This window comes from Boleophthalmus pectinirostris, unplaced genomic scaffold, assembly GCF_026225935.1.
Source record: "Boleophthalmus pectinirostris isolate CB_2022bp ecotype Guang Dong unplaced genomic scaffold, ASM2622593v1 HiC_scaffold_5, whole genome shotgun sequence".
Taxonomy (NCBI): Eukaryota; Metazoa; Chordata; class Actinopteri; order Gobiiformes; family Gobiidae; genus Boleophthalmus; species Boleophthalmus pectinirostris.
In genome coordinates, this window is record NW_026571404.1 from 15,004,163 (window position 1) to 15,027,850 (window position 23,688).

Below are 23,688 nucleotides of genomic sequence, written 5' to 3' on the forward strand. Positions count from 1 at the left end.
TGTCACTTATTCACAGCATTGCAGAGGTTGACCAATAGGAAGTGAAAGTTTAGTGTTTGAGCCAAGAGAAAATATGTGAATCACAAGATGTCACTTTAACAGGCATGAGACCACAATTACATTTTTTATCACCATATCACCCAGCCCTGATTTATTGTAATGTTTTGCGATGGTGTTTAAGTTGGATGTGACGGTGCTTTAAGAAGGCTATAGCCATTACTGTCTGTATCCAACCCCCGCTCAGGTCTTATGGTGAGCTGCCAATAATAAGGTCTGCTTGTGGACCTCAGGGGGGAAGTAAAGGGGAAGCCATGTTGGACCCCCGGGACAGATTTAGTCATGACCCCTGCCTCAAAGGTAAACAACAATATGGCCACAGATCGTGCTAGGGCCTATACGAGGATTTACTGAGGAAGCTTCATTTCCTGTACTGATGCAAGAAGAATACTCGGAATATATTTCTCAGATTGAAGAATGTGATTATGTCACAGCAGATGGGGGATGAATGTGGTTTTAGTTGTACCTTATTTTAATAGTAGTCTCCATATCAAAAATACAAGTCTTCAAATTAAGAAAATTATGCTTTATGTTAGTAAAAACTGCACAATAACATTATTAAAGGTCCTATGAACAAATATTAAACCATTTATTAAAAAAAAAAAAAAAAACACCCTTTACACCATGCATTTATTTCTAAAGGGTAAAAAAGAGAGAGCAGAAGGTACAACCAGGTTTGATGTTCCCTTTTGTTGAAAGAACTGCTATCATGGACCTACATTAGTGTGAGAAAAGGGGATGAAGATAACAAACTGAACCATCTTCTTCATTCATGATTTAAACTCAGATAAGGGGTCTTACTTTTAACTCTCCCCTTTTTCTAGTAAACATTATAGAATCTTAAAGGAACTGCATGTGGCCTGTGCTCTTGAGTTAAAAATTCTCAGAGTATGGACATGAAAGCTTAGATGGTGTGTGATGATTCAGATCAGAGAGGGTTCTTTTAGGATAAAACCTCGTTCTGTTTTCTGATTAACTTCAAGGTGATGATGTCAAACAAAAGCCATTATTCCTGATTCAGTTACGCAATATTTTTATAGAGAAATATAAGACATTACCAAAAGAAACAGCCATGATTTTAACCTTTACTCTTAATGGTGACACACTAAACCATTGTTTCCTTGTCACGATCTGCATGTAGGTCTGCAATATACAGTTTTGACTGACACATGACACATCTGTGCTCACAAAAATGAAGACAAAGCACAGAAACAAACTGATTGCTGCGCCTGATCTTCTGTTGCGCTCTCCTCCTGCACCCCGGACTGGAAAGTGCTACAAAAAGGCAGATACGTCCACCTGTCTCATTAGAAATGTTGAAATGTTAGGACATATTTTGTATAATTTCTAATCTTTTTGTATTTATTTTATTGATTATTTTGTTCCAATATTGCTGGTTCAATTGAATGTTGAAAAGAAAAAGAAATGGGCTTAATTTAATTGGCAACGTATGGATCCTTTTATTGCTGGTTCAATTAGTGTTTTTCATTGTTTAAAACTTGAGTAATACTAATTGTTCAGAGAGACACGATCACTCAGTCAAAAATAAAATGTCCTCATTAATGTTCAATAATGGTCAAATCCACCTTTATTTTATTTACAAATAATGTCTATTGGGTCGACTTGGGTTGCGAAGGTTTGTGACTTTTAAAATATGGGTCCCTAGAAAAAAGTTTGGGAAACACAGCACTAAACCTACAAAATTAAAGACAGGCTTTAACAATAGACCATTACAGCACTATATAATGCATGTGATGTTAAACCCAGTAGGATGAGCTGATGTTTTGAAAAGGGTTGGGAGTTGAACTTAACTATGCACAGTGTGGTGATAAAATATTCATAGTAGCTTTGCGCTGGTTGGAGGAGGATTTGCAGACAGCAGACAGACAAGTGCGCACTGTTTACATGTGGCACAGACAAAGACATAAGCTAACACAAAACCCCCATAGACCTTGACGCGTGAAAGATAATGTTATGTGGAGATATACAACCAGTGGAAAGAGTTATGACTGGAAAGGACTATAAAGGTTTAATAAAATGAAAAAAATGTATGTGTGAAAAAGATTGATGGTGGCTGTGTAGAGGTCATTGTGAATGTCCACTGGCTGCCTGTCGATGTCACTTGAAGGCTTGAAATTGCATCATCCCAACAAAGACTGGGCAGTTAATGTAAATACAATTATTTTTCATCAAAATGATGGAATAAACTTAGGTTGTAACTTCAAATGTGTTAAGCTTTCTGCACATCTGCATTTTCCCCTATAATAACATGTCAAAATGAACAAATAATATGAAATGATCTAAGGCAGACATTTCAAACTTAGGCCCGGGGGCCAAATTTGGCCCACAATATAATTATATTTGGCCCGCGAGACCATATCAAAAATGTATCAGAGCTGGCCCGCTGGGTACAGATAGGCTATAGAGACATTAGACATTGCAGATGTTGTTGAATTTTTCAATAAATATTTAGTTTGGCCCATTGATTAACACATTGGTTAATCATTTGTACACACTTACCTCTTAATTTTTTCACGTGATTTAATCATTAGTAAATACATTATTTAATGTCTTCAGTCATTAGTAAATCATTACTAATTCATTAGTACTCATCAACTTTTAATATTTAAAAGAGTTATGTTATACCCAAATGTATCAAATTCTTAACCAACATACTCAAACAATGATTTGTTAGTCATTTCTTAGTGGGGTTATTTCCCAGGACTGATCAGCGACTAAGCACTTGTACATGGTAGTTAGAATAGTTTAAGCAGGAGGTGTTTACACTCACCACATGATGATCACCCTTCATGGATGTAATATGTTCTTCTAAAGGGAGACTTGTCTATGCTTTACAAAACATTTTATATATATATGGGAAATAACCCCACTAAGAAATGAGTAACGAATCATTGTTTGAGTATGTAGGTTAAGAATTTGATAAATCTGGGTATAACATAACTCTTTTAAATATTAAAAGTTGATGAGTATTAATGAATTAGTAACGATTTAAAAATGATGACTCAAGACATTAAATAATGTATTTACTAACAATTAACTCATGTGAGTGTAAGTGTGTACAAATGATTAACCAGTGTGTTAAATAATGCTTAACAAATGGCTGTAAAATGACTTCAAACATATACATCTATAAATGTTTAACTGATGAGAAGTAATTACGAGGTTAATAGCTTACTAATGATAAACAAATGTATTAAGTACAAGTTAAATAAGCCTAAATTAAGCATTAACATATAAATTTATAAATGATTAACTGATGAGAATTAATTAACAGTTAACAGTTTACTAATGATTAACAAATGTGTTAAATAATGCTTAATAAATGCTTAATAAGGAGGAGTTATTATAAAGTGCTACCAAATAATAATTTAAAAAATGTATTAAGAATCAGTGTGCTTTTATTTGGTCTAAAATGGGCTTCAAATGGCAGATTAAACATGGCTATACTTTCATGCTTTACTTCATAATCCCACTAAAGAAACATTTAAATGGCCCATATTTGTCCCATCTTTGGTACAACGGATGAAAATGAGCTTTTGGCTATAATCCGGTGTGTTCACATTCATGTTGTATCATGTCTGTCCATTAACATTCACCGTCCTAAGCAAATAAATCAATAAATAGACATTTTCTGATCTAAATCATCATCAGAAACATACCTGAAGTTGTGTTTTGTTTCATTCACACATGTTTAACGTACAAACCCTGCATATTTAGGCTGAGTTCGCCTCAACAACAGAATACGGTCTGTTCCACCTTGTGATGTCATGTGGTAATAAAATCCATTGTATTTTTACCTTCCATACACCTTCACTAGAATCATTGGGATAATTTCAGCCCTGGAATTGCTAATATTTACTGAACAAAAAATAAAAGGTATCCGTTAATTTCAAAACTACCACTACATGACTGAGTATGTTTTTGATGAGGTAACAACATTACCAACATGGCTTAAAGTTCACACGAGTCAATTTTGCTTTAATCTGACCTTTAAAAAATCTCCTACAGTATATGTAATAATGCGTTTTGCAGTGCTTTGCTGTTTTACACACATCAGCACTGTATATTCCCCAAGGCCTCATCACAATAAATGTCAGCTCATTTAAATGTAAATTAATTTCAGCAAATCATAAATATATGGATCATAAAAACGTCACCACCTTTTATTTATAACTACAGTTTTAGATCACATTAAACACAAATGGAGAATCTGACCTTCAGTAATTATTTTTTGCCTCTCATTAACGCCTGATACAAGGCTGAACTCCACTGTGTTTACAAATAGTTACTCTTACATAAGTAGATTTCAAGAAGACACAATAGTTTTGGTTTAATTAGTGATTTGCATAGTTTCATACCATTTATTTATCCATTATTGACTGTAAAAAGCAAGAAAAATGATTCCCAGTATCTGTAGTGTAGCAATAGTCTAAACTAGAGCTCATTTCAGAAACTCTCACCACAACAACCATCAAACAGCATCAAATATGAAACAGCATGAAAAGCCAAAAACAAAATTGTTGAATAATTTATAATCTGCTTACAATGACAAAGCAAGTTATTAAAATCAATATTTGATGTGAGACAGGCCTCTACTTCGACATGTTCAAATCCAGGCTTTATCACTGAAAGGTTTTTATTCTGCACTCTGCTCTTTTAATGTTAATTTAATGACAATTATTTATGTTTTGATTTGTTTGTACTGTGATTTTAACGTGATTATGAGATAAACATATTTGCCATGCTCTACTATTGCATTATTTAGATAAAACTTAGCCATACAATCCAATTAAAAAGCCTTTGTCATGTTCATTTAATTTAAACTCAAACACAGTATTCAAAAATGCAGGTCCTTCATTATGCAAAAATGACTCTGAGTTTATGTTATAAGGTTTTTTTTACAGACCAAGCATTTGTTTTCATACCTGACAGTTTCGACTGTTCACTGTTCACTGTGGTCTTCCTCAGAGTGGTCACGTGATGTTGCTGTGACGTGTCCGGTCAGCTGATTTAAACAGGTGTCTTCCTACCGGTGGAGGCAGGATGACAGCGCCATCTGCAGTCTGACTTCCTAAGGACAGTGTCCCAGGTGTGTGAGAGTAAATAAGCCCCCTTGTCCCGGTTTATAGTCCCACAGGCACGTTTTTGTATTTCGATTGCCTTTTTAATCCAGGGACGATGTTTGTTTTCCTCTGTCCTAATGATGTTTGCGCCGTCCCAGTTCATAATGTGGTTCTCTCTTTTACAGTGGTTAGAGATGGACGATTTGAGTTGTTCCTGTTCTGCTTTATGTTTTGTTGCTCATGTTTCGCCTTTGCTGTTTCCTTCTCGCGTTCTGATCTATGTTCCTTTTTTGTGTACTGAACGCCCTCCCTGTTTCCCCGATGTATGTTTTATTGCAGGACATGCAGGGTATTTCCTATATGACATTACATTTATGCTCCAGTTCTATTTTGGCTTTTGAGTAGACGAGTAATTGCCTGAGTTTTCTGTACGATTTCACTGGTGTGTTAATCCATTTTACTCTCACACACCTGGGATACTGTCCTGAGGAAGTCGGACTGCAGATGGCCATCCTGCCTCCAGTGGTAGAAAGACAGCGCCAAAACCTGTTTAAATCAGCTGATCAAACACGTCGCAGCAACATCACGTGATCAAACTGAAGAAGACCGCTAGTGAGCAGTCGAAACTGTCAGGTATGAAAACAAACTCTTGGTCTGAAAAAAGAACCTAATAACATAATTTATCGGAAAACCAAATTAACTTCATTGGACTATGACTCTGAGTTTCATCAAAAACAGATCTGGAGTTGTGTTTTGTTATTATTATTATTAGTCTGTTTACATCTCCAAAGATCAAAATGCTGTTCCACCTTGTGATGTCATGAAGTAATAGTTTTCAAGTTAACATCTACCTTTTACCGTTTAGTTTACACTTTAGTAGAGACCACAATGACCATTACAGGAAATGAAATTATCCAAATAATTCTGGTGTTGGTGTATGGCATTTAAAGACACAGTACTGGGAGGCCTTCCTGTACTCACATCACAAAGTACAACAGTGTTTTCTTTTTGCGAGATGTCCTCAGACTAAATATATATGGATTTGTGTGTGAAGGAAACACACAACCCCAGCTACGTTTTGGATTATACCATAAATAAGAAAACGCTATAATATAGGCCCTTTTAACAAAATTGGAATTCAGTTGCAGTGTTAAAAAAGTACATTTTGACTTAATAATTTTGTATAATTTTGCAGCCGAACACCATTTTGATTGTGCTCATAGTTGCCCCTCTGGCCTGCCCTGTCTAATACATACAATACATATATCTGCTTGACTCCCATTGTCCTTGTAGCCTGCAGGTCGTCCCATCCGAGCCCCCCTCCACACCTATAAATCAAAGGGCATAAAACATGAATCCTAATTGTCCCTGCTCGTCGTGTGGGGGGGTGGGCGTGTCATGTGCTCTTCGTCACCTCGACATAACTAGAATCTCTTAACCCTCCCCTTTATAAATATGTATGTATCACCCCTCCCGAAAACCCCCGCCCCACCCCCCAACACCACGCCACCAGCCACCCAGACAAAGCACTTCAAACGCGGGCACAAATTATACGAATCCAGCCTCTATCAACCTCCGCCAGACCCCACAATCTTTGAATAGCTATCCCAAGGGACCACTAGGCGATAATGATAGGATTTTGAATGGGTGAATGCCATGTTGAGGGGCATTTGTTGTTGACCATTCAGGTACATAATATTGAAGGAAAAAAACTTCAGTCGTGCTTCTTGGACAATACAATGGCCGCTCGATGAACTGCAAGCCCCATTGAAGGAGGTCGAGCTTATAAAGAGTTTGGCCGTGTGCCTGGCTCCTATAGTGAACTATTGTATTTCTGAGCACATTCAAAGTCAATTATTATCATGTAATATTTTTGCGGTATTATTGGAAAATGACTAATAAGTTCTGAATCTAAAAAAAATACACAAAAAACATAGAATCTTACCAAATCACATCCACTGAATATTTTTTATTTTATTTTTTTACAGGGCTATTCTGGTCAAAACAGGATGCGATGACGATGTAAAGATTCATGTGTCAGTTTCATTGACAAACAAGTTTTAAAAATTGTCGAATAGTTTGAAATTTTAAATAAATTCTGTTAAAAAATCATCTCCATTTATAAGAAATCAGATGTCCCTAAAGACATACTGTATATACCTCAGACATAGGACTCTATTATAGAAAAAATCATTATCACAATTATTCAAAATTTTTTTTTTTTTTGTTACATGATGCATTTATTCAGTATTTCTCACTCTCTCAAAAGAAAAAAACACTTTGTTGTTGATCATTTACATAAAACGTGTATGTGTATAAAACATAAAATGAATAAAATATACTTTGAACATAATATAAGACATAGAAAAACATAAATGTATTCAAAATAAAGTATATATCCAGCTGTTCTACAATCTCTACATTTAAAAAATAAACAAAATATACTTATTTATATAAAAAATATACCAACATAAACTTTGTTAAGCTTTATCATTTCAACTCAACTATATGAGTTTAGAAACACAAATTGAAATCGAGATCAAAATTCGATTAATTGTACAGCCTTACCCAGACATGGACTCAACTAAATCACTAACAAATACAGCCACAGGCAAAAATCCCTGAACAGTAATCTCTTCACATATTCAAACCAGCTAGCATCTCCATATTTACTCAAAATTATATCCAAGGACCAAAGAACTTCATGAAATACAGTATAAAAACCTCTACTGAACATCTCTGACTTGGTTGGTGTTAAAAAGGTGCCCACACTTCTTCTCTGTGTAATTTCCGGTCATGTTGGAGGTGATTGTTGAGAAGAGGAGGAAGTTTATTGGCTGGAACAAAAGTACGGAGCGCTGTGTGTTTCTTTCATTGAGCTGCTGTTGTTATAGTCCGTCCATATTGGGTCCGTGGTGTGTCTCTTATCTCCGTATCTGTGTATTCTGGTCCACTGTGCCAGCTGGACAAACACTGGGGTCTATGGGAGAGTCCAGCATGCGGGTCTGAGGGTCTGTGAGGGGCTTTGGGTTCAGAGACGACCGTTATTCTTATTCTATAGTTTGATTGTGACACGTTTTATAAGCAAGGGACGTTAGACTTATCATTGACTGACATACTATGGAGCTCACCTAAGAAAAAGGAAAAGAAACCCCATATTTAAATAGGCTTAATTTAAATATTTCACTATTTAGTAAACTTGTTCAACTTGTTTCAATCTGGTATGTCCTAATAAATTTTGCTGGTAAGACTGTGTAGAATTTTTCTCTATGTTCTGACAATATTTTCCCTTAATTAAGAGAAAGAAATTGTATTCAAAATAAGACCCCAGCAAAAATACGTCTTTATTGATAGATAATTTTGTTTGAAGAAGGCAGACTAAATAGGAAGTATTTTCAGACAGACACATCTTAAAACAATTATCTATTTTAGACTACTCAAACTAACTACTACCTACCTGACTAGGTTTGAGTATAAAACTACTCAAACCTAGCCAGGCTGGCGCCACCTAGTGCCTCCGCTTAATTTCATTTCTCTCTTTGCGCCTAGGTCAGGAATCGGAAAACACTAGTTGATTCGCAAAAACCCTGGAAGTGCGAATATGGGCACCAGCCAATCAGCGAAAAGACGTACATTCTGTGTTGGCAACGATTCCCGAGATCGAGGATTTAAAGTCGGAACAACGAGAATGTTTGGTGGATTTTATCAAGGGGAAAGACGTTATTGCCCTTCTTCCTGTGGGATTTGGTGCATTACATACGTCACGACCAAATAACAGTGATTGGTTAAATAAAAAAAGTACCCGCCAACCGTCGAGCAAATGAATTCTAATGCTGTGAGGTCAGACGGTTTCCATGAAGTGAAACCGGCTGATAAATCAGGCTAACTCAAACCAACACTAAACTAGTCAAAAAAGGATAGCTATAGCCTTTTCTGGATTCAACTCATGCAGATGTATATTTTTAGCAGGATTCAAAGTTCAGCCTTGTAGAATAAAGCAATCTATCCCATAACAAGACTCAACAAACTTAAAAAAGTCAACAAACTTTCCTTGTTGACTGTCAGAAGTTTAGACTTGTGATTGTGCTGTGGGTGTTTGTCAGCGTGATCCTGGCCTCACATGTGAACCTGATTATCTCATTCACAACATCACAGGAGTCTTAAGACACTTGACAAACACTAAATGAATCAGGTCTGCAGCAGCACGAGGCGAAGGCAGAGGTGAAAATAAGGTCTGAGCTGGACTCCACATGGCCCTAATAATAAACCACAGACTCTTCCAAGGCCGTATGTAGCTGCTGTATATTCTTGGCTTTAAAAATAGGACACTAGCAGCGCACAGACAAAACGCTAGCGCTGCAAACTTGTGATTGTGATTCATCTGTTTCACCACACACTATAATTCAGAGTTTAGTCAGCTGAGCCTGGCCCACCTGCACTCCCTGCTGTTGCATAATACAAGATACAAGGTTAGGAGAAGACAAATAGCAAGGTTGAAAATACATAAAAGTGCATATGACCAGAGGTTCTCATGTGATATACAATGCCCAACACATGTTTTTTTATGGAAACAACTACACCAATAAAAAACTATGAGAAATCTTTCATTTGAATTTGGTAACGCATGTAGTTTAATCTTCTAAATGTTATTGTGGTGTCATCTTGGAGAACGAAATGGAGACCCCGGGACTTTTTCACCTAGTGCCTCCGCTCAATTTAATTTCTCTCCAGCGAGTAGGTCAGGAATCGGAATACACTAGACTGTTTGCAAGAACCCTGGAAGTTCTAAACCACGCTCCAGCCAATCAGCGAAGAGCTGTGAAGCCATGACATCAAACTCAAGCGCCCGTCTGGGTCCCTTTTGTTGCACAACAGTAAACAAAGCGGCCGAGATGGATGTAGACGAAGCCATACATTCTGTGTTGGCAAAGATTCCCAAGATCGAGTATTTAAAGCCAGAACAAAGAGAATGTTTGGTGAGTTTTAACAAGGGGAAAGACATTAGTGTCCTTCTTCCTACAGGATTTGGCGCATTACATACATCACAACCAAATAGCAGCGATTGGTTAAATAAAAAAGTACCCGCCTACTGTCGAGCGAACAAATCCTAATGCTGTGAGGTCAGACGGTTTCCACAAAGTGAAAAACGCTGATGAATCAGGCTACCAATAAGGGTTCTCTAGGCTCAAAAAGTCTGATAACTCCTAGGTTAAATTATTATTGTTTTAAAGACGTTACTAGAAATTTTGCCTAGTTTTCTAGTCTGACATTTCTGGTGACGTTTATATATGGGCAGCAGATGTGACAGAGAGGAAATTCCATTACTGTTGCAACCATACGGTAAACAAGTGCCAAAGCTCATCCAATGAACACAATAGTTATTATGCAAACAAAAACAGGACAATAATCATAAATTATAGTGTTTATTGTCAGTAAATTGTGTTCCTTGTATGTAAATTGTTTGGAGGGGATTTTGTGTATTGTGTATTACTTCTTATAAATTAACTTTTCTTCACTTGACTGATGTCAGCTCCGAACAAAGAAATAAAAACATGAAAAACTAGCTGTCATATGTTCATAAAGACTATGTAAACTAGGATTGGGTCGGCTTAATGCTTAATGTTCAATGTCTTTTCTGACAGCAATAATGAAGAAAAAAAAACAAAAAAAAACAGCATTATCAAAGAAGTGCATGATTTTTTTAAACTAAATATTAAAACGTACAGACCTAAACTCCAAACGAAAAAGATAAATTCCAACCTTACGCGTTTTGTTTATTCTCTGTTTGGATATTCCTATAAAAAAATGTGAATCAACCATAGAGTTATGCCACCAGCTCTCCATTTGAAATTACACACTAAAACACAAGCTCTATCCAAACAACGGCAAAAATAAAGATGATTTCAGCCAAAGATTTATGTGCTTTTGATTTCATATTCCAACCGGCTGCTCAGAAAGACTATGCTATTTGTGACCTGAAACATTTCTTGTCACACAGATGGTCTTTGCCGTCCAAAAGTCCCCGCCCACATGTGAACAGGGCATAAAAGCTTCACCAAAACCACACCAGGCTCTGACCAGATCCCACGGCGGACCACGGCTGTGCACAGGGAGAGGGACATGTGGCACCCTGAGGTTTTATGGGTGTCCTGCCAGCGCTGGGACAGGAGGGACTCTGCAACACTGCAAAAACACCAGTATGATCTAGCAGCTTTCACTATCATTTGTATTTTAATGCATTTAAAAGTGCATCGCGTAACTTTTTTTTGGTAGACGGTCCGCCACCTGCTTGACTCCATTTAGATGTTATTGTTTTATGGCATTTAATTTAACTATATCCATGGAGACAAGCAGGCCACATCACCAGGCCAAGTTACAGATCAACTCTGAGGAGAAGTGGGCCCGCTGACGGTAATAATGCATGGTATTGCGGTAGTTTTGGAAAATAAAAACACCTGTAATTGCAACAGTAGAAGATATTTTTGTTTAATGCCGTACTGTGGAACATCCCAGGCAATCCAAGCACATCATCATGGAGACAAGCAAATGGCAGACCCTCCAAAAGAAAAGTTACTCAGTGCACCTTTAAACTTAAATGTGGACTTTATGTAACTTTTGTGCTTGCCTTCATTAAGACGTTATTGTTTAGCGTGAAGTTTCCCATAGTATGGCATTAAACTTATCTATCACCATGGAGACAAAAATGGTGCGTATTTTATTTGCAATTAAGACACCAATCACTGAATAAATGGTAAATAAGTTTAATGTCATATACCTGAACATTTCAGGTGAAACAGTGACATTTCTATGGATACTGACCCTCCACAAGAAAAGTTACACAGTGAACCTTTAAAGTATTATGGCCAATGTGAAGAGTCACTATATTATGCAACTTTTCAATATAGCGTTGTCTCAAAGGATATTATATGATATTACATTGCCTGGAAGTAAACGGGTCAACAGAACTACTCAAAACAAGAGTCATTTTAACTTATGAAACGTATTCCTTTTTTACAGTGTAGCCCCTGCAGCTGGTCCGTGTGGTCTGGACTCTCCACATGAAGCAGAGGAGAGAGTCAGAGAACCGCCCCCGTCCTGCCCTGAGCTGTCGGCCTGTAAACAAACTCCACGCTCTGCCAACGAGAGCCATAAACACACACATACATTCAGATTTAACACTCCAATATCGCCCATTCACTGCACTGACCGCCTCCCAGACTGCAGGGGGCATCTGAGGACTCGCAGATTAGCAAATAAGTTTGTAAGTGGATTTCGGGTGCAAATAAGTATGAGCGAAAAGTGCAATACATGTGCAATAACGGATTCAACTATTCATGGTTTCAGTTTTCAGTTTTTTATGTTCTGTGTTTGTTAATAGCTATGGCAATGATACTTTTTATCATTTTGAAACCCACAGATCGATATATCGTATCGTTTAATGTGCTGGTACAGTATCAATATCGTGGGCTGCTGTATCAATATATCACCAAGAGTATTTTTGGTATATTTTACTAAATTATTTTGTTACAGCTACAGTTTTGTTGCTTGTTCAGGGTAAGGAAACTGTTCACACTGGAAAAAGTAATATCTAGGTTAGTTAAAATGACTTAAATTAAGAACATTTGACTTTATTTGCGTAAATTCTACCAATGGAATAAGTGTGTTTTTCTTAATTCAAGCAACATTTGATTTCGTTTCTTATTTTAAGTGCAAAGAGTTGTTGTTTTTCTTATTTTAAGTGTAGCAAGATGTATTGTCATATTTTAAGTAGAAAAAGTCTTGTTCCACTGGCAGATAATTTTACTTGTCAAGTGAAATTTACAATTCAAATCATGATAAAACGTCATCTTAACTTTTTTTTTTTTGTGATGCATGCAACACATTTGACATTTTCACTGTTTTGAGGATTAAAATGTTTGTGTTTCATATTCACTTTGCACAAGAAGTGGTTTAACAAAGACTTTTAGTGTTATAGCCACGATTTAGCCATTATTTTTACTGAACCGAATCGAATCGATTTGAAATATATCATATCAAATCAAAAGCTCACTGTATCGAGATATATATCGTATCATGGCCTGTGTATCGAGGTATGTATCGTATCGGCAACTTCTTCATAATACTCAGCCCTGTTTGTGCAATTAATTAAATTTCAAACAAGACTGAGATGCAGTCATTTCTAATCTTGAGTCTTTTTAAGGTCTACAGTTAAATCTCTGTCAGATTTTGGTTTCAGATTTGGAAGGAACAAATTGACTAACTTTTGTGTTCAAATGCAATAATTAAAATTCTCCTAATATTTCTCCTCTTCAGGAAATTAATAACCATTTATATTTGTTTTTATTAATACAAAATAAAATCAATCGGAACGATGAATGTGAGGGAAAATAAAGTAATATCTTCTCAAACTTGTAGCTTGCCAAATTACAAAATATGCCATTTATACTGTACCATTCATGATAAACCACTAAGATCAACATGAATCAAGCAGACTACACTTTAGAGCACCTTATTTTCTTGTAAGTTAACGTGACATTTGAAAGTGCACTTGAATAACATCTAAAGAGCCCATTTGAGCCTCTGATTCACTGTGTGGTCTGGTGCTTTGGTAAATTACAGGTTAACGTTAATACAATGTCCCTGGACCGTGGCCTCATTTACTCCACACAGCTGCCTGACCTCAGCTCCAAAAGGTGGAACAACACCTCTCTCTATTCCCCTCGCCGTCTGTAAACAGGGAGAGCCGTGAGGGAGGTTGAAACAATATAGAAAGGACATTTAAATATTATAAACTCCCGAGAATTCTTCAGGTAACACACATGACTAACAGGCTCCAGCAGAATGAAGTCGCCAGTCGATCACAAGGGTAGGACTAAACTAGGTCTAAACAAGATATACTATAAGAACGAGAACACAAAATTGGGTCTAAAGCAAGTCTAAACCCTAACCAGGCCTAAACCAGGCCTAAATCAGGTCTCAACCAGGTCTCAACCAGGTCTCAACCAGGTCTAAACAAGATATAGTATAAGCACGAGAACACAAAATTGGGTCTAAAGCAAGTCTAAACCAGGATCTAGATGTAGTCCAGTCCAAAACAGGAAATAACCAACTCTATAGTGGAACCATCCCTCCAACAATACTCACCCAGGTCCCAACCAAGACTAAACCAGGTCTAAACCAGGACTAAACCAGGTCTAAACAAGATATAGTATAATCAAGAGAACACAATGGTGGGTCTAAAGTAAGTCTAAACTAGGATCTAGACGTAATCCTGTCCAAACAGGAAATAACCAACTCTTTAGCAGAACCACCTCGCCATCAGTACTCAAACAGGTCCTAACCAAGACTAAACCTGGTCTAAACAAGATATAGTATAATCAAGAGAGTTCACAAAGGTCGGTCTAAAGTAAGTCTAAACCAGGATCTAGACTTTATCCAATCCAAAACAGGAAATAAACAACTCTATAGTGGAACCACCTCTCCAATAGTACTCACCCAGGTCCTAACCAAGACTAAACCAGGCTAAACCAGGTCTAAACCAGGTCTAAACCAGGTCCAAATAAGATATAGTATAAGCACGAGAACACAAAATTGTGTCTAAAGTAAGTCTAAACCAGGATCTAGACTTAGTCTAAACCAGGATCTAGACGTACTCTCCAGAAGTACTGAAAAAGGTCCTAACCAAGACTAAATCAGACTTAAACCAGGACTAAACTATGTCTAAACAAGATATAGTATACCGGTAATCAAGAGAACACAAAGGTGGGTCTAAAGCAAGTCTAAACCAGGATCTAGATGTCGTCCAGTCCAAGACAGAAAGAAACCAACTTTTTAGTGGAACCACCTCTCCAACAGTACTCAAACAGGTCCTAATCAAGACTAAACCAGGCCTAAACCAGGACTAAACCAGGTCTAAACAAGGACTAAACCATGAAATCATCAACACTAATTGAAACTTCTCTCCATCTCTAACAGAATTAGCTCAGGTCTAAACCAAGACCAAAGCTAAACCAAGTCTGATCCAGGACTTGAACTTCGACTAAACAGGACTAAACCACGGAACAAGCAATGCTAAACTGGAACTTTCTTTGAAGTGGAAAATATTTGGTACCCCTTTTGTGTTTGCTGAATCTTTCCATGTTTACAAAACCACCTCGCAGCCTCGCCAAATTACTCAGCTAAAAACACCTTCTCTCTCTTTCCCCCTCTATCTCTATACAGGGGTCTATACACCGTGAATGAGGCCACAGCACCGACAAAACAATGGACTGTACCTTTTAGATGGTCGCTATGGCAACGGCTGCAGACAGAGGGGCGAGCGAGGAAACAGGGGGAGGCATAGGGGGAGAGATAGCGCACTGGGTTCATAGCGTTGCTGCGCAGTGTGTGTGGACGGTGTGGACGGCAATACGGTCCGGTTTAGCCTAGAAATATCTTTTTATTTCAGCCTATTTCGTTCAAAATCACTGGTGGAAAGCTTAAGCATGGACAACAATAGGTTTTTCTAGTGATGTTACTTATAATAGGCCATATGCTTTGTGCTAAGATGCATTAACATAAATCTTGACGCTGCCAAATTGAGTATCAGCTGGTGGAGCGCTAGGAAAAGGGTGTAGCAAGTATCTACATGAACTGAAAACATGACAGTTTAGCTTGGAATAATGAGCAAAAACAGCCAAGTACACAGACAAACAACATACAGAGCAATGACACTGATGTATAAGGTGAAGTATATAGGCTAAAGGTATTGACAGAAGAAGCGGCGAAACATGCAGAACAATTTGTGGATTTTGACATACCTTTTTCCTTAACCATGACCATTTGAATACAGGGGAAGCCACACAAAAATACTCCAGTGATGTTAATGTATTTTTAGTGAAGGCTGAGGAGAGAGAGGCAGAGGCTGGGCGGACAGCGTGGTGCTCCGTTCCTGTCTGACTGTTTTGCTCTGATCTCTCTCCTCTCCCCTCTTCCCCCTCTCTCTCTCTCTCTCTCTCTCTCTCTCTTTCTCTCTTTCTCTCCCCTCCCTCGCTCAGCCCCACTGTTGTGTCAGCCGCCTCTTCAATGCAGCAGCCAGGTGGATCCCACTGCCTGCCGCTGAGTAACGCTAACCCTAAATGCCTTGCTCTCCCCAAAAAATATGGTTTTGGGATTTGCATTTTGTTGGTAAAGAATGAGTCATGCACTGCGCCGGGAAAGTCTAGTACAGTCACACAGGAGCAGCAGAAACATATCTTTTTTACTGGTAAACATATGATTAAATGTCATGTTATTAACTGATAATTTAGTCAGAAGTTCAGTGTTGTAAAAAATAAGTGTGAATTTGTTTTTATTTGCACATGTTGAGAAATGTGGTTAGCATATTACTCTACTGCACTGTAATAAAATAGTAATAGGATGGAAACAGCATTGTTAGAAGATTATTAGAGATAGACTGACATATATAGCTGCACTTCAGCATATGAACTATCAAACCTTAAATCTCTCACTGAGGCTAATATTTAGTTTGAGTCAACCAGTTGCCTAAAATTATGAAAAAAGTTTTGTGACTGAATAGGTCTTATATCCAGTTTGTAGTAAAACAAAATCACATGTAGTAAACAAAATCGTTTAATGTAATGATACAATATGTATATCGTGGGCTGCTGTATCTATATATTGGCAAGAGTATTTTTGGTATATTTTACTAAATTATTTTATTACAGCGCTACAGTTTTGTTGCTTGTTCAGAGGAAGAAAACTCGTTTATGAGACACATTTGACATTTTCACTGTTTTGAGGATTAAAATGGATGTGTTTCATATGTACTTTAAAGACTTTTAGTATCACACCCATGATTTAGCCATTATTTTTATTGAACCGTATAGAATCGATATGAAATATAACGTATCGAGCCAAAAGAGCACTGTATCGAGATATGTATCATTTTATGGCCTATGTATCGTATCATGGCCTATGTATTGAGATATGTGTCATATCGTGACCTATGTATCGAGATATGTATCGTATCGGCAGCTTCTTAATGATACCCAGCCCTAGCTATGGATGATTTTATAGTGAATTAAAATGAAAAAGTTCAATAAAAATAATCAAAATCGGGTCAAATTATCAGCCCTAAATATTGGCAGATCCTAATGGCCATTGGTTGCTATGGATTGGATTGATTGGATTGCTATAAACAATCGGTATTGGGAACAGCATGTATCTGTCTTTCTAAGTGCCACAGCCATACACTGGTTAGTATTTCTTTGTTAATAAAATGTAAACTGGGTTGCAAAATGTCTTTTAGTGAGATGAAAGGGAGAAAATGTGATAATCCATTTGACAAATAATGCCTTCTTTATGGCAGCCCTGCAGATATGTGGGCAATACTTAAATGTCTCTGTAGGGGGTAATTCATTTGTTCTCTGCATTTGACATCACCATCAATGCTATATGGCCAATCTGTGAGGAGGAGTTTATAGACTGAGGTTTATAAGCCTATAGTTAGCAGTTTTCAGATTTGCCTGGCATCAAGAATACACAATTTTTCACCTTTGAATCTCCCTCTGTATTTATATAGACATAAAGTTTAAAGATAATAGTTTAATACTGGGTCTGGTGAGTGGTCTGTCCTGTCAGTTGTCCGACAAACTGGATTAATAAAATCTGATGACGATATCTGTTCATAGTTACAGCCACGTTAGCTGCCATGTGACGCAGAAGGGTCCACTGTCACACTGACTGGAACTTCGTGTAAGAATTGGAAGGCAGCAAGGCTATCAGGGGTCAAAGATCAGGCTTACAGAGATCTATCAGGAGCCCTGTATTAATAACTTGAGTGGATCCTCTCTAATCCAATTACAAAGAACACGGGAGCGTACGTCCAAGCCACACTCCGCCTCTTATATCATGCCTCGAGAAAAAATAGAGCAAAGGCAAAGTCTATTATTATAATTTGAACATGCAAAAGAAGAAAGATTAGTCATGGAGCCTATAGGGGTTTGGAAGCAATAACTATCACCAGGGGACAAACTGAAATTCTCCTTTTGCTATCACCAGGGGGCAGCACTGTGTCTAAACTGAGCAGATCATTGAAGCGTAGCCAAATACATAACTTTTTTTTTTTAATAAGATGGAAAAAGTGCAACAAAAGTGCTAGAGGAGAAACAAAACATTGTCACAAACGTATGAAAGCCAAAATAGTTCATGTCTGTTCTTGTATTATTATTACATTTATTGTTAATATTAGAATACGATCCAGATTTTCAAACCAAATACTGAAAATCTTAACCATATTACACTTAAAAACAAAACAAACCTTTTGAATATTAAAAAAAAAAAATCTTTAAAATCCATACCGGCTACAAGTGGCTCTCTACTCCATCTAGTGGTAGGTCTAAGGATATCCACATTATGGTCTAGTCAGTCAACAACACAATATTGCTTTTTTGTTCTTATTAACTTCAGTCAGTCTTAAAAACAATGGGCAATTGTCGTGTATATAAATGGAGCTGCCGTGTTCCAAATAGGAAGTGAGCATTGGCACGCTTCTGGCTCCATCAACTCTGGCTCCAATTCACTTTGTCGCCCCTCTCTCTGTAACTGCTGCTGTCAGACTTTTCACTTTGGTCTTAAAATAGTCATATTTAACCTGCTCTACACTTTATTTCCATATTCCATATTCTGTATTTTAAGATATGAACATTAATAACAGACAAATCAGACGCCTTTTTGCCAAATACCCGCTCCCTGTTACTATTATTCAATTTCAAACCATAATTGAAAAAAGTAAGACATGATTTTCTACCATTACAATTTTGAATTTCAAACTTGTAATATCGTCTATACCACACTGCATTGACAGCTCATGTTTTATATACAGCAGGATAATGAGATTTGGGTCAAAATTGAGTCGTGTGATTGGCCCATCCATCAGGAGTCACACGGTCACTGTTTGTCCCGGAACAGGACAGGGGCAGGGGCAGGGGGAGGATTAGGTTAGCATCAGCACCCCTTGCTATCTGCTGAGCCAGGAAAACCATTATGCATTCACAAAACATCCATCCACTGCAGTGTTGACAGTGCCACCTGCTGGAAATGACAAGACATGCATCAACTTCAAAGAGGTGGGCTCAGATATTACAGTAGAAACAGGAAACCGTCAGTGCTAAAAATTAAAATATTAGAAAGTAAGTGGGTAAGGGTTTTGGAGAAATTACTAAAATGTTTTAAGGTTGTTTCTTCATAAGAAAACATGCACAGAGTTGTTAGTTTCTATGTTTCTGTGAATCTAATTTTGCATATTTAGACTGTCTGCTTTTCAAGAGATCAAATATTCTGTTTCACCTACTGATGTCATAAGGTGGTGCTGCTCCTCTTTTGATAATTTCAGTACAAACAAGCACTGCAAATAGATCAAAGCTATTGTTTTAGTCTTATCTAAACAGCATCGCACCCGTTATAGCGCGACAATGAATCTAAAATACAACATGTATAATCATAACAATGGCAAAAAATGTATGTATATATATTGTAGCAAAACAACAATAAAACCTGGACTCATACTAGTAACTACAAACGACAATGCAGTGATTAATAGCATGTACTTTAGCCAATGCTTAGACAAGTATAGACCGTAGGAGACAATAACTATAAGCTACATTCTTCCTGTATAAAAGGTTTGAATAGACTCACTATCATTGACTGCTGTGTAATGGCTGTTACACACTGGACATTGAGAGGCTGCCAGGAGCACTTCCTGAGCCTAAAGCCAATTACCCACAGTCCTGCCCCTGTATTTGTCCCTGTGTGGACACTAATAACCTGGCACTGGCAGGGAGCGGCATGTTGCACAAAACTCAGTGTATAGGCCAAATTCAACACTATAGCTACACACTTACTGTTTATATCTATATAGTCCACATGCTTCTCTAGAGCTGTTTGGAGATGATCATTTCAATTCATTTATGACTGAGCAAATAATAAATCAATCCATGAATAATAATAGATTGTTCATAGCAAAAATGAATCCCTGTTGCTTAGTTGTGCAGACTTGAGATGAGATAATGTGATCTGAAATCCTCATCCTGTCCTAGAACTACAATCTAATAGTTTGCATTGCAGCTATAGTCAATCAAAAGTGTTCGGCTCCAGTCAAATGAAGCTCACGAGGCTAGCAGTTAGAGGAGCGAATGTGGAGCCAAGTTTAATATTACAAATACGAATTTATATACAGACAAAATAGAAAAATTAATGTGGAGCGGGTTCATACAAAAATTTTAAGATAAAAAAGACGAGGCTCACTGCAGCAGTTACAGAGAGAGAGGTAACAATTTTTTAAGACAAGTCAACTGGAAACAGTCGATGGAGCCGGACGTGTGCCCATGCTCACTTCCTGTTTGGAATATGGTGGCTACCGGGTTAGTTATGTCCATTTATATATACATTCTGTGGTTGCAACCTAAGTATTCGTGAAATCATAACACCCAAACAAAAGCAACTTACAGCAACATGGGGTCTACTTGTTAAAAAACATAAAATAATATCACAATTTTCCTGTAACCATATCACAATTGAAATTTTATCACAATTTATGTAAACTTCATGTTGTTTTATAACGCTTATATTATCTCAAAGCATAACTAAGTCTTCTTCAGAAACTTCCCCCAGGTTAAATCCGGCTGTCACTCATTTGGACTTCTGCTGAGGCTCAAAGATAAGAGGTTTGTGTGAGGAAAAAGAGCCTTTGTTTGTGCCTGGAGCTGCGTTCAAGAGGGAAATTAGTCACTCACATTTGACCAGAAAAGCATCGTCACAAGGATGAGTTTTATCAGGATATTGCCCAGCCCTAATAGTTGTTAATCTTGTCAAATCATGGACTAACTTTAACCAAACTGTGGTCAAATATTTCAGCACTAATCAGTGAGTCACTACCACATCAACAGTTAGGTATTTGGCAGATAATTTTAAATAGTTATGAAAGAGTTATGAAAGTAAAACAAGCTACTCCTCTTTTACAATAAAAAAAAGAAGAAATATATGAGCATAATAGAAAAATTGAATGGAAATATATTTGAAAGAATAACAAAGTTAAGTATAGTTTTGTGATAATTAGAATAATTGCAGTAAAATGCCAATGATTGATTATAAAGTTCTAAACAGTGGATATGTTTTATTATTTTATGGCCATCACAGTGAATCTAATGTCTGTAGACTGGAATAAAAAAAATAAAAAAATAAAAAAATTATAAAATGAATTTTTTTTTAAATGGTGTCTTGATTCTGTATCTTTCATAGACTTATTTCATAGTTTGTTCTTCTTATGGCACCATGCTTGAAGCAGTTCTTCAGTTTACAATCCCTGACCCTATAAGGATCTTTAGACGTGTGCATTTAATCTACACATTGACACCAGACCTGAGCAGTTCACTCACACGACTCTCTAATCCTATAGGTCACTTTTATAGTAAACAACAGCAGGTATAAAATTAGCATTGTGGAGATTTGCCAGAAACATTTGCAGCACAGGAGACAAGACCAGAGTTTGACAGTAGCCAGACATAACCACTTCCCCATGACTAACTGTGTAATGAAGTTATAACTGTTTTTAATGCCACTCCCACTGTAGGAGGATGGCCAGATGACTTTTTACATACAGTCAAAGAACGTCACTGTATTAAATCTTCAGGGCTGGGGAATACGCAATTGTATTTTATCTTACGACAAACAATTACAAATGTATATATCAATATTATTTAATACTTAAAAATAAAATTACTTCATCTAAAATCTGATCTTTGCTCCAAACCGCATGCTTTACTGACAGGATTGGCTGGGAAATTCTAGATTAAAAAGACCCAAGTTGATCACACGAATAGAAATGACTCAATCTCAATTTAAATTTGTTTGACTGCACAGCCCAAACTTGAATGCAGCTAGATTGAAATAGCTGCCAAATGCCCTTTTGACATAATTCATATTAATCCATTTAGTCCTGTTTTAAGCCGCCTTAGATGGGGTAGACCTACTGTATATGCATCCGTCGCTGCAGTTTTTTTGACATAAAACTGTAAAACGTCACACAACTGAAAATAACAATAAACAATGCAGTTATTTGGTTCACCAAGTTATTTAAATATCCATAATATCAAGTAAGAATAACAGTCTAGAGTCTATCCTCTTAAGATGGAGTACCAAGCGTTTGTTTCTCCTCATATTATGTAAAAGCAGCACTTAGAGACTAACTCAAACTGCCACACACAGCAGTTTATCAAGTGCAACTGCAAAAGAATAATGTGTATTCCTGACTGGCCATAGCACTCACACCTGTGTGAAGTTTGCCAGTTTCCCCCTGTGTATGGGTGGATTTCTAGCCTGATTCATTCATTTTCACTTTGTGGAAACCACCTGACCTCGCAGCATTAGGAATCGTTCGCTCGAAGGTACTTTGTTATATAATCAATCGCTGTTATTTGGTTGTGATGTATGTAATGCAACAAATCCCGTAGGAAGAAGTGCAATAACGTCTTTCCCCTTGATAAAATTCAACAAACATTCTCTTTGTTTCAGCTTTAAATCCTCGATCTCGGGAATACAGAAAGTACGGCTTCGTCTGCATCCATCTTGGCCGCTTTGTCTACTGTTGTGCTGTACCACAAAAGGGACCTAGACAGGCACTGGAGTTTGATGCTTCACAGCTCTTCACTGATTGGCCGGTGCGCAGTCTCTGGCCGATTCTTGCAAACCTTCTAGTGTATTCCGATTCCTGACCTCGTCGCTGGAGCGAAATGAAATTAAGCAGAGGCACTAAGAGGCGCCAGCCTGGCTAGTGGATTTCCCAATCAACCAAAAACTTGAACAACAGAGTCAATCCTCCAGCTAAGGTAGTCCTGAGTCCTGACCAAGCCTAGCAACAAGATCATTTTGGACATGGGCCCATCACTCTGACAGGCTGCCCTAGTGACACTGAAAGAGGACAAATTTTCCTGTGTACCCGATCTAAATACCTGTTTCCTCCTTTCGCCACAATATCTATGATGATCATGTCGAAAGTGAAAGAAATATCTTTGGATAGGTAGTCACACATTACATTTAAGTGCACCTTTAAACAATCAGTGGTCAGTGCATGAAGCACAGTCAATGCTTTTTGAATACAAAATTGAAGAATAAATAAATAATCATTGGGACTTTTGAATAGTGCTGATGTACATTATTGGAGCCATTAGCGCTGCTCTTCCTGTCACTCATTGATTTTCTAAAACGAAGAGGCAGCTCCAGACCTTGATTCTGTTTGCTTGTTGACCCTGGGGTTACTTGAGCTATAAACCTTATCGAACCCTCGCCATTAGACAAGCTGCAGCATTGACTTCAAATTGCTCAAATCTAAAAACTTGCTTATGCCATTGCTATTTACAAACTCCTAAAGCCAAGATGATTACTGCAATGTCTGGCTTGTGTTCAGCGAATACATAATGTTTTAAAATCGCAATTTGTTTTTGTCCTCCTGCCCATGTTGTAATCCTAAGCCCACATGTCTACTCCTCATGTACTTGGCAAAAAGTCTGGG

At 37.4% G+C, this 23,688-nt stretch overlaps 1 protein-coding gene across 3 annotated transcripts in view; it reads right to left on the bottom strand.

Annotated features, from left to right (window-relative positions):
* The window catches only part of ablim1a (actin binding LIM protein 1a), a 97,019-nt gene that overhangs the window by 59,070 nt on the left and 14,261 nt on the right, over window positions 1–23,688 (bottom strand). The window contains exon 1 of one of the 3 annotated variants that reach the window (XM_055162696.1): window positions 15,941–16,068. The exons of the other annotated variants lie outside the window; for them this stretch is intronic. Within the exon in view, the coding sequence (XP_055018671.1) occupies window positions 15,941–15,962 (22 nt within the window). The 5' untranslated portion in view covers window positions 15,963–16,068. Of the gene's footprint in view, window positions 1–15,940; window positions 16,069–23,688 lie in introns of those variants that run through there. 3 annotated transcript variants of the gene reach the window in all.